Source organism: Corylus avellana, chromosome ca11, assembly GCF_901000735.1.
Source record: "Corylus avellana chromosome ca11, CavTom2PMs-1.0".
NCBI lineage: Eukaryota > Viridiplantae > Streptophyta > Magnoliopsida > Fagales > Betulaceae > Corylus > Corylus avellana.
Genome location: NC_081551.1, coordinates 6,212,895 through 6,225,726, shown reverse-complemented (window position 1 = coordinate 6,225,726; position 12,832 = coordinate 6,212,895). Strand labels below are relative to the sequence as shown.

The following is a 12,832-nucleotide window of genomic DNA, read 5'->3' as shown; positions in this document are numbered from 1 at the left end:
TGCAAGAGAAGATTAAAAGAAAAATAGAGAGAGAAAGAAAAAATTTGGTAACTTTTTGTTTTCTTCATTAAGACAATTAAATATATTACAAATAAAACTCTTACATTCTAATTGTAAAATTTCTCGAATTCAATGTAAAATTTGCAAAAGAGAAGTAATCAATTTGAATAAAAATAATATATATATATATATAAGGGACACGAACAAAAATGGAAGAAGATAACCACATGATAAAGATTAAAAAAAAAAAAAAAAAAATTGTATATATTTTTTTTCATTAAGAAACAATGACTGGAATCTCTCTCACTCTCGTCTTTTTCCTAAATAAGGAGTAAAATTTACAAAAATAACATTGAGATATAAATAGAAAGCAAGAGAAGAAAAAAGAAAAATAAACAGAGAGAGAAAGAAAGAATTTGGGAATCTGAAAGACATCAATTTTTTTTTTTTTAATTTTTAATTTTTTTTTTTCTGTAAGACATCAATTAAATGCATTCTAAATAAAACCCCTACGTTTTAATTGTCTCACATTGAGGATATAAAAAGAAAGCAAGAGAAGATAAAAAGAGACATAGAGAGAAAAAAAGAAAATTTGGGAACCTTTTATTTTTTTCATTAAGACAATTAAATATATTACAAATAAACCTTTATGTTTTAATTGTCGATATATAAACAAAAACCAAGAGAAGATAAAAAAAAAAAAAAAAAATTAAATGAGGGAAAGAATTTAGGAACCTTTTGTTTTCTTCATTAATTAGACAATTAAATGCATTGCAAATAAAACCCTGGATCATCTCCATTTCAAATGAACTGGAGAGGTATTTTTGTCTTTTTTCACTTTTTAAGAGAACAAAAATATCATTCCACTATAACTAACAAGATATTCTTCCGTTCAAATGAATTGGAGAGGATCCTAATTCATAAAACCCATACATTTTAAATGCGTTGCCTTTTAATTGTCTTACCTAAATGAAATTTTACTACAAAAACACGACGTGTCTCAATTCTAGGCACTATCTAAAAGGAACGGTTCACTCACAAAAACATATGAGTTCACAACACGTGTCGTAATTCTAAGCATTCTCTAAGCCAAAACTCGGCTTATATATATGATAGTAATGATACCCCTACATATTTGACTCCAAGCCCTGAATTTTTTCATATCGCTCCTCCTCTGTCTTACAACAGATCGGTTCCATGGCTTCCCAAAATGTGTTTTTGCTAATGCCCCTAATCGCATGCCTATTGGCAATGGCAAATATAAGTGCAGCAAGGGATTTGCCGGCCATGAGGCCTAGAGACAATCTTGCAGCAGCGAGGCCTGAAAACAGTACAGGCGTTTTGCCTTGCATCAACGCACTCACGCAGGTAAAATCCTGCTCAGGTGACATTATCATTTTCCTCCGCCAAGGCTATACCCACCATATTAGCCCCTACTGTTGCCGTGCAATTTCTCTCATAACCCATCATTGCTGGCCTGCCTTGCTCATTTCCATCGGTTTTACTCCTAAGGAAGGCAATATTCTTGGGAGCTACTGTGATGCACCCGTCTTTTCTCCTGCACCTCCCCTTTCGCAAGGTGATCATGCTCCAGCTCCGGCTCCACTTAAGAAAGGCTCCCCGGCTCGTCCGGCCTAGCCATTGGGGCGGAGTATATGGTTACGTTTAGTACGTGAAATGGTTATTCTATTAAAAAAAATAATAGCAGTTGTTTGTTCTTTTTCGTTGCTGTCATATGTTGCAGTCATGTTTTCAATAGACAATCGAAGATATGTTTAATTCAATGTCTGCCCACTAACTAAATCTGTGATTTCAATACTAGATATATATGATTTGTTTCCTTGTTCGCTACAAAAAGAATTACGGGACATGAAGTAGGTTCACTGCATAAAAATGTGCTTATTTTGGTACTTACGTTTTGCGTTAGACCATATATATATATATATATTAACGTCTTAATTAAAGAGGCCAGGGTATGTTAAAGAAAGTGGCTTGGATAGTTGATTTACAGTTCTTGCAGGATCATAATTAATAACGATTTATTGGGAGGGATCGGAGATAGAGCCATATTTATTACATAAATAAATGAAAACAAAAAATCAAGTTTTCTAGGTGGCAAAAAACACAGATTAAAGATTTCTGATTTTTTTTTTTTTTTTTTTTTGCCGTATATAATGTCATATGATATGATTAGACATATGTCGTGCGCATAAACACAAAACATTGATATAATTTTAAACATTCTCGGCGTTTTTTTTTTTTTTTTGTTTTACTTTTGGAATTTAATAAAGAGTAATTTTAGAAGTTCTTCTTGTGTTTCTTTTGAGTCTCTCCAAAACTGAAGTGACTATTAAAATCATAATTTGATCAAAATTCAATAATGATCAGTCACAAGCCTAACTGTGATTTTAATATCCATATCATTCTTAGAGGGACTCAAAAGGGACACACGCAGGAAAAATTCTATTTCGGCATTTCAAATCAAGCAGGAGAAATATTTAAAATTTACAAAAAAAAAAAAAAAAACCGACACATTGACAGCATTTATATTCCAGCATGATGTTTAATCAAGCAAAATTGAACTCGTTTTCAGGGTTTTTTTATTCTCCGTAAAGTTATTATATTTACTGGAGTATCAAAAAAGACAGAAATTTTCTCCAAACCAGTTTGGAGGAAATATCCTCCAACTCATTTAAAATAGTGTCAAGTGTTTATAAACATTTAAAACGTTAATCTAAGTTAGTAAACTGCAATTAATGACCTTAAGAATTTAATGTGCGTTTTAAATATTTAGACATTTGGTACTATTTTAAATGGATTTGAAGATATTTTCTCTAGACTGGTTTAGAAGAAATTTTTGTCCTATCAAAAATACCTAAATACTTTTCCACTATAATTAGAACAACATCGAGAATTTTGAAATGAAATTCAAAAAAATAATATAAAAAAAACCCCTGCATTTACGTTCTTAATTAATCAGCAAAAATGGAACAAAATGCACAATTTAAATGCCTGAATGAGTTAATACAAAATGCAATTAAAAAAAAAAATTAAACAAAATATATACACAATTTAAGTTTCCAAAGCAGTTAATACCAAATGTAGATTAATTTTGCTGTAATATTGAATAAGGAGCATTAATAAGTACATAATTAATGAAACAGAAAGACTACTTAATTGCAGCCAAAAAGACCAAATAAAATTCCAAAGTCACTGTCATGAAATTTATTATAGTAGCTTTCAATCTGTACATATAAAAGCTGAAAACTCCATCATTTATCGATTACCCTAAGAATGATCTCATGATTTGGCTACTACTCTTGATAATCAAATTTAAAATCTACAAAGCATTAATTATCAGCAAATCAATACAAATACAACTCTTGATAATCGAATTTAAAATCTACAAAGCATTAATTATCAGCAAATCAATACAAATAAAAGGAGAATCCCCACATACTTGATTAGTATTAACTGCTTTGGATTTTCATTGATGCCTTGGTGGGACTAAGTCAGACTATGGTTCAGTCGGACTTAAGGGAGCACATGCGGTTCACACCGTCTAGGCCCCTTCTGTGTGGCTTCTAGAGGATAGGTGCTACTCTGGTCACATCTAAGTAGGATAGTCATAATTGGTCTCCCCTACTTACCATTTTTGCTTTAAACAAAATAAAAAAATAAAATAAAAAAATTGATGTCAGGAAACCACCAAATTTCAATACAAACCCAACCTTCCCCAACACCCATTTGTTCGGAAATTCATCAAAGAATCAAGCGACTAACAGCTGGTCAATTGAGGAAGAGACAGACAAAAGATAAGGATGAGGATGGTCATTGCCATAAGTGCAAGCATTTGTTTATCATCGATGCATACCAGAAGGATAATTCAGGATGATCAATGTTAGAGCATATGTACGTGGGTTGTCCCACATTGCTTAAGTGTAGAGAAGGTTTGGCTATTGGCTTATATAAATAAGCATCCTCTTATGTACTCAACAACTCAATAAAAACAAGATTTAGCCTTGCTTTGATGTGTGGATGTAAGCTATATGTCGAACCACTTTAATCTTTGTGTCATTTTCCCTTTCCTCTCTTTATTATTATTTCCGCAATATTATTATTCTGCATTATGTGTATCTATAATCAAGATGTTGTTATTGAAGAAGAAGAAGATTTGTAGAAGCCATTTGTAAACATGACTGAGTTGCAAATAAAAAAAATCTCTCTTACAAAAAAAAAAATTAGGGTAATAGTATTCCATTTGAATAATGTTAAGTTGGAAAGGTGATTTGTAGAGGATACTTTAATTTTCATATAAGCATTTACCATCTTGTAAAGTAATAGCATCATGCAATATTTCATTCAAAATATATATTTTCATCCTGTGTGAAAATTATTCCAATGTTGCATACCCTAACAGATCCCAAAAATAGATCATAAATCTTCTAACACCACTAGGCCCATACCAGAAACACCCCACATGTACTTGATAGAAGTCCACAAAAAGTTTATTTGGCTGGCATCAAGTTTGTCTACATTAATTTTTATAATTTTGGAGAAAATGATGTTCTTTTGACTATGAAAGGATCGGATTCCGACCCCGTTGCACAACAAACAATATGCGACAAATAATTGAACAATAACTGTAGCAAGTTATGCAAAAACTTCTACAGCAATAAACAAAACCACAAACCATAAAGAAAACTCATCACTAAACCAACTCTAGGATAAGATTTTTTTGGTGACGAAATTAAAACATTTTGAACTATTCAAAGCTAAACCTATTTTAGGATAACCAAACCCGGAAAACCAATAACTAAAAAAGACTTATAGTACATGCATAGTAAACTTAAAAACCCCTTTGTAACATACTAACACTGTTTGTTTGGAAACATACTTCTCACTTACCTCCTCGGCCATGGCAGTTCAGGCTCCTCATTGGCCAATCTTCTTCATTTGATTCCTTACTGACCCACTGATACACTCCAGGATAATAGAACAATGATCCCATGATTTGAACTATTGGGGATTATGTCCTAAATCCCAATAATTTTATATTTATGATTGACAAAGTTTGTAATGAATATAATTTGTTATTCACTGATTAAATTATTTGAACATATGACATATGATCTTTTACATGCTTATTATGCTCTTGGATTACATTGAATATGGTCTATGATGTGAGTAACGGGGTTATCATGTAATCACGTAATTACCTTATAAGGTCTTAGTACATAAACCTTGTAGTCTTAAACTTTGAGTAGTTTGCAATCGGTTATGTAATTGGACATTCCAACATGCTTAGCTAGCTTGTTTTTAAGTAAAACTATTGATTTCCTAAAATGAGTTATTGGTTTAAAAAGGCTGTTGCATGAGGACGTGTGTTATAGGTATTGTGCAAGTTGTGTTAACTCTCCTTTAAATACATACCTAAACTATTTGTTAATAATGTTTTAAATATATGGGTTAATTTTGCAATAAGTTGAAAATACCACATTTAAATTTCTTGATAAAATATGTGAGCATTAAACCATGTGGAAGCATATGGAATACCTGGGTTACCTTATGTTTAAACATCTGTGTTTTGATTGAGATGGGTTTAATGCAAGTATATAGGTGATCATTAGATTTAAATTGGTAGTTGCTGCCAGGGGACGAACGATCGAACCAATTGGACAAATGTTCACTATTTGGCGAATGAACGTTCGAATATTAAGGGACTAACACTTTTTTCCGCCATAATAGGTTAATATGGTTATCAATGAAGAATTAGGGTTTATATTTCATATTTCATGACTCAAATTTTTAGTTTCATTTTTTATATTAATATTTTTTATGTTGCGAATAAAAATTGATTTTTATAGATTAATATAATTAAATAAAAATATATCAAATATTTTTTATTTTTCGTACGTACCAAATGCCGAAAATTGTTTTGAGCATAAAACTTTTTCTTGAAAAATGATTTCCCTAAAAACATTTTCGGTCAGAAAAATTTTTACTTTCAAAAAGGCTCTATTGGTTAAGACCAATGAAACTATATAATGGTATCAATAATTACATTTTAACTACCGACGCTTAATTAAAAATTTCTTCACATCCTTCCCCTTGTATATAAAACCCTTCAAAGCCAAACCTTTCCTTCATCTATCCCCCTATAACATACATAAAAGCTCGCAAAAATACCGAATTCTTTTTTTAGTACAATGCCTATCACTACAAAAAAGAACAAGGTTTACTGACGCTTGAAATAGGGGTACTTCAATAAAACGTCTCTATAGGAATGTTTTAATGTGTAAATGATCCAAAATAAAATTAGGAACGCTTGCACAATAAAACACCCACTTAAGGGGTATTCCACCAGGGCACGCACCCTTAATTTGGGGAGCCTGGCTGGATTAATTACCTCGAGGGGCACGTGGCTGATGTTTATCCCCCTATTAACGCTTGAAATAGGGGTACTTTGATGTCTCGTGCCCAGTGCCCCCGCCCGCTGTGAATCCATCTCCCCCCCCCCATTAATCCAAAAAAACCTAGCTCTCTTCTTTTTCTCTCTGGCGCCCAGTGCCCACCCCCCATCTCCCTCTCCCCCAATATTCCGTTGAAATTAAACCAGCCATCCATCCCTCCAATCCCTATCTCTCTCTCTCTGCGGCCGGCGATTATTCCGCTGCCAGTGGAGCTCCTCCGCCGGACTCCTCCTCCTCCTCCTCCATTTGCCAGCAATTCTGTAAGCCTCCTCCTATATTTATTTGTCATTTATTTATATATTATTTACATTATTGTTTAGGGTTAATTGATTTTTTTTTTAGATTATTGTTTAAATTGGTTAATTGATTATTTGGATTATATATTATTTACATTGGTCGCCGGAAGTGAAAGTATGTGCAATTTCACTGGTTACAAAGTCTTCTGGATTATAGACTTCAATATTATTTGAAGCTTCAAGTTTGTTTCAAATTTGAATCGTGTTTTAAATGGGAAGCAAGAACTGTTGTTAGAGTGAAAATGTCCTCAGAAACTTTACCCTAGATGAAGTATCTTCTGGTCAGGTTCAAATTCCGAGAACTTATTGCCTATGTTTTTCCTTTCCTTTCTTTCCATTCTCTCCTTTACAAGTTAAATCTATTTCCTCATTGTTGTAGTTATGGTCAAAGACTCCATAGAAAGATTACTCATCTAATGCGGACAGTTCAGTTGAAAGGTTGAATAGGGTTTGACCATTAACAAGGTTATTGGTTGTTGCATATTTGTCCTACATAACCTATGATAGACAATTTTTTGGTATGATGTTGCTGCATGTACCACCTGTTTGATGGGTGTCCCTAAAAGTGATAATTATGTCTTCAACTTCAAATGTTGGATGAAATTAACTATAGAGAGACCAATTTTAACTACGATTTCTCTGGAAGGTTATTGTTAGAAAATAAATGTGGGAAATTTAGAAATAAAGAGAGCAAAATATACAATTTACATTATGCAAACTAGTAAGGAACTATTTATCAATAATATGTAAAGTATACTATTTATTTTGTATACAAGCGTATCATACATAGCTTTACAAATACATGTTGTTTACTTATAATATAGTCACACTGTAATATGGTAAGTCTTTAATGAGTCGATTAGTTGGTGCGTAATACTTTTTCATATTCTAGAAATAGGAGAAGATGAGGGCTCTGAGTTCACAGGACACTGCAGCAAGCTCGAGCTTGACGCAGGGAGCAATACAGTGGGCATCTGACGACGCTTATGCCAACGTCATGGGGAAGGAAGAATACACTAGCCGTGTATGAGGAATGGGACCTGGGACTCTACCAGTCAAAGGCGGCACACACACAAATAGATCGTCGGTTGTAGCTGCACAAGTCCCCGCATTACTTGAGCGTATAAATCAATAAGACCTATAGATCTCCATATTAAAAGCTGCATATAACGACGTTCGTAAATTGATGGAAACTTTTTTAGCGAGCCAAGGAACAAGCAACGTAAACATGTGCACTCCACAGGACACCGAGTCGCCAGGTGCCGTGAGAGCTAAAAGGTACAAAATGATGGGATCGAGTGGCTTACTATGAATGTATCACACATTGTGATAAATATTGAAAATCTATGACTTTGGAGAAAGGTTTGAAAATAATAGTTCGTAATTACTCCACATTAAACATTTTGATAATTTGGTTTTTTGAGATTTTTAAATTTCTGGTACAATAATAAACAATTATTTTCTGGATCTACACATGGTTTATCTTATGGCACAACCTTTCTATAATATATATTATGCTCAAAATTATTTATGAACAGAACATTTCTTTAACTAACGGTAACATTCTTGAAATTTCATTGCAATCATCATTCAATCACATAGAAAACATAGACCAATTATAGGCGCCTTTATTTAGTATATCAATATTAAACAGTAAATTAGAAAACATAAAGATTGTGACCGCAAAAACGAATCACAACCTTCCAAATACAAAACACACAATTGCATACTTTATTTGAACGATTTAGTATTGAAGACAGCAAGAAGCCCTTCAACTAAACCATTTCTAGTTCATCATCATCTAATTACCAAGAAGAGTATATGAGCCAGCAAGAGGAGCTGGAGCTGGAACTACATTAGAAACTTGGTCACAATGGCCTTGTAGTGTGTTTACTACCTCCGTGGTGAAACCAAATGATTTGAGCGTGGTAGGCGAGCAATCATTATTGAGGGTGGAAATGGAACGACAACAGTCAGGATGAAGATTGTTCTGTGTTTTAAGGAGGAAACCAACAATTAAATTTGAACAAGATGATCTCGTATCAGCGAGTAACTTCAAGCAATCGACTTGATCTCCACTTACTTGAAACGTTGATACAACTTCATATCCTGGCTTGGTGGGGAGGTCCATTGTTGCAGTTACATTAGCCAAAAGGCAAGCAAGGAGCAGTAAAATAAAAACATTTTTTACGTCCATGGTGTTTGTGTTTGATGGTTTGTGTGTATTATGCTATGTAAAAGAAGAAATGAAGATGAAGAAAAAGTAAGAGAGGGGAGACTCTTTATAAAGGTGTGGGGTTGGGAAATGAGACAATTTTTAATTAAGAAATAATTTAATTAATCATTTAGAAAAGAGAAATAAAAATATTTGAAGTTTCCAACTATTGCAATGACTAGTTCAAGAATGACCATTTGTTAGCACCAAAAAGACTTTTTAGACTGAGAATTATTTTATTATTTCCATTTATATCTAGAAGAGAGTTTTGATTTGATTTGAAAGTGTTTTTAGAATGGTATCATTGGGTTAAAATATTTCAACTTATGGTTAATGACTCTTGGGTAGGATTAAAAGTAAAGGATGTAATTTTTTTTATTATCAATAATCAACAAGAATTAATGTGCAACCAATGGATACGATCAAAGGGTCCATTATTGGCTTATGAGAAGGGCAAATTGATTCTAAAGAAGTGAAATGACATGTCACATTGTTATTTGTGAAACACAATTCTTGCTACAATTAATGTTCCAATTTGCCTAGATCATGTGTCTAAAAGCATTGCTCAAGAGGTTAGGTTGCTTCATTATGTGGTTGAGCACCTTAATATATTTTTCTATTAAATTGATATTTACTAATATGTCATTTAAACTGACATTTTACTGAACCACAAATTAATAAATTAGAATCGATCTAAATCACATTGAGATAAATGATAATACATCCATTGATATCACTATTTACAACTAAAAACAATGTCTCCTGGGAGTGGGATAGGGGCATATTTTACCAACATACATTATTAGTGACTGAAAAGGTTACACAAGTAAACACTCAAGGTAAAAAGATACAGAGCTAAATAATAAGAAAATCATTCTTTCTTAACAAGCCAAAGGCTCAATTTTCATTCGAGTATAATTATAATTGAGTATATTTGAAATCTAAAGAACCCTAAATAAGCAAAATTATGAAGAAGAAAAAATTCAAAATTTCTTTAAGTGGTCTTCAAATGGTTAATTCTTTGAGTAGGGATGATCATATGGTTGTGGTTAGCGGTTAGTGGCCAAAACCGCTAACCTCAATTGCTTAAAAGGTTAGTACATTTTAATAACCGTTAGGCGATTAACCGCATCTGGCTAACCGCTTTTTTTACTAACCGCTTTTTTGGGGTTTTTTGGGCCGAATTTTAGAATTAGGCTTTTTTTAGTCTCTTTAAAAAAAAAAATTCACCTTTTTTTTTTCCTTTCCAGATTTTTTTTTTTTTTTTTTTTTGGGTCCAATTTTCAGTTTTGGGCTTATAGGGTACCTAAAAAAACCCAAATGCTATCAGCATCAACCCAAAAAAAAAAAAAGAACATAGTTATATGAAAATCATCAGGATGATCAAATTCCTAACCTAAAGTAATACAAATATGAAAATCAAGGAAACCTCAGTTGTTAAAAAGCCTTAAGAGTTGATATCTCAAACAAGGAACACAAACATAAACATATTCAATTCTACTTCCATCACCATTTGGTCTTATATATATATATATATATATATATATATATTAAAAAAGCGGTTAGCGGTTAATAAAAACCGCATGAACAACCCTATCTTCGAGTGAATATCATCCGAGATTTATGTTCTAAAGCATATTTAAACAAGGCTTCTGACAATGAATATCAAGAAATTTTTTCTAGATTACAATTCTTGTACTGAGTTGTACATCGTGTAGGTTTTGGATACTCTGATAAAATGCTCAATAGATACTTTATAGAAGAACAAATTTCTCCTCTACTTTAATATACTTACGCAAATTTCTCATATATATGATCATAAATGGTTTTTTTTTTTTTTTTCATTATATATTTGATGAAACACATCACATAATGGCATACCAAGCAAAAGAACATCATTTTCTCTCCAAAATTATCAGAATTAATGTATGAAAAATTAATGTCAACCAAATCAACTTTTTGTGGACTCTATTAAATACATGTATGGTGTTTCTGGTATGAACCTTGTGGTTCTAGAAGATATAAGACCTATTTTTGGAATCAGTTCTGTAATGCCCCAAAATTAATTAACTGAGATGATTAACATGGAGAGTTACTCGTAGTGTAACTTGTAATTAACTTTGAGTACTATCTTTCAACAAATGTCAGTGAATAAAATAGTACTGGAATGTAAAAGAAATAATGACATAGTCGGCAACAAATCCTCCCATCACAGCTCTTATATACAAATAAAGAACCCAAATCATTAAAAACTAACAAAATAACATTTTCAAGAGACATTAATACTGAAAATACAATTCAACACTGCTTCTACAAGACTTTGCTCAACATCTCCAATCCTAACGAAAACTCTAATCTCCAACTACGTTTAGTACCTACTAAACTGTAAAACAAATATATGTTTTAAAGGTGAAAGTGAAGCAACTGCGTAAATTCACAACTTAGTAGGTAAATCCTCACGAAACTCAACTTGTGCAGTAATTAGCTAGGTTTAGATAGAAACTATAAGCAAAAAAAAAAAAACGTTTAAAGAATATCATGGATGTACATAAATTCATTTTGAAAATATTTTATCTCTACAATTATGCCAATAGGAAAAATCGAACACAAAAAAAAAAATTTATTAAGGCGCAAATATCGAGACAACAATTTTCATTTTAGAAACAAAAAAAATGCTCATGAGAAGAACTAAATATTATAATAAATATTAGTGGTCACAACCATCCTCTATATAGTCTAAATTTGTATGTAATGCCCCACTTCAAAAATATTATGGATTAAAATGTAAAAGCAAGTGTAATGTTGATAAACCCCGTGGAAATACATGGTAATTAAAGGCAAATGATTAGGGGTTAAGGTAGCAATCCTAAAGGGAGGGAAAGTAATGGAAACAATCTTAAGAGGGAAAGCATTGGATTTTACTTTCCAAAGACGAGACTCAAAAATCTTGGAATGGTTACTGTTATTATTTTTGTTAGCTTAATTCGGTTCCAAAATACAGAGGCTACTGTCTATGGGCTCAAACACTGATAAAGAATGCTCAGAATCTAATCTCTACCGTTCACAATGAGGATTCACGTGTCATGAACATCCCTACAAAGTTTCAGCTCAATCGAACCTCAAACGCTAATCGATCAGAGCTATTGATCAAGACCGGACAGAATTTCCAAAATGCTATTTTCCCTTCTACAATGGGTGTCTAGACAGCCTAGCAGCCTGTCCGGACACCAATTCCAGCAAGCCTGTTTTTGCTTGCTCGCAAGGCCCCTATCCGAACAGCCTGTAAGTTTTACATACAAAACGTTTGTTTTATGTGGATCTAAGTCTAGGGTTTTGTAGATGTTATAAATACATCTTTATAGAAGAGAGATGCGCAAATTTTAGAACGTTAGAGTTCGTGAGAGGCTATGCTTGAGTGATCAATTGTTGTGAGCCTTATTATTCCTCGTAGAGGATTTTGTGTTGGTTTCATTGTGCTTAATTGAAGTCTATCGGAAAGGTTCGGTAAAGGAGAATCGCGTTGAAGAAGATTGTGAACGAGGAGACGAGTTGGATGCTTGCCGATCTTACAAAGTCAAGGTCTTGCAAAGGGTTGCAAGTGTTTCTAACGTCTATAATCTCTGGATAATCTTAGATTGTGAGCGATGAGACGAGTTGGATGCTTGTCGATCTTACAAAGTCAATGTCTTGCAAATGGCTATAAGTGTTCCTAATATCTGTAATCTCTGGATAATCTTTTGATAGTGATTTCCTGGGTTTGGCTGCCCCAGAGAGGTTTTACTTTTAGAACGTTTTATAAAAGGTTTCCTCTTCGTCACCAAAAGTCTTTGTGTTGAATTTTACTTATT

At 32.8% G+C, this 12,832-nt stretch overlaps 1 protein-coding gene across 1 annotated transcript; it reads left to right on the top strand.

The window, feature by feature from the left end:
- The first annotated feature begins 1,251 nt into the window (after nt 1-1,251).
- LOC132164943 (egg cell-secreted protein 1.4-like) lies at nt 1,252-1,638 on the top strand. Its single transcript, XM_059575463.1, has one exon. It carries the CDS (start codon nt 1,252-1,254, stop codon nt 1,636-1,638), a length of 387 nt encoding a protein of 128 aa, XP_059431446.1.
- The last annotated feature ends 11,194 nt before the right edge of the window (nt 1,639-12,832 follow it).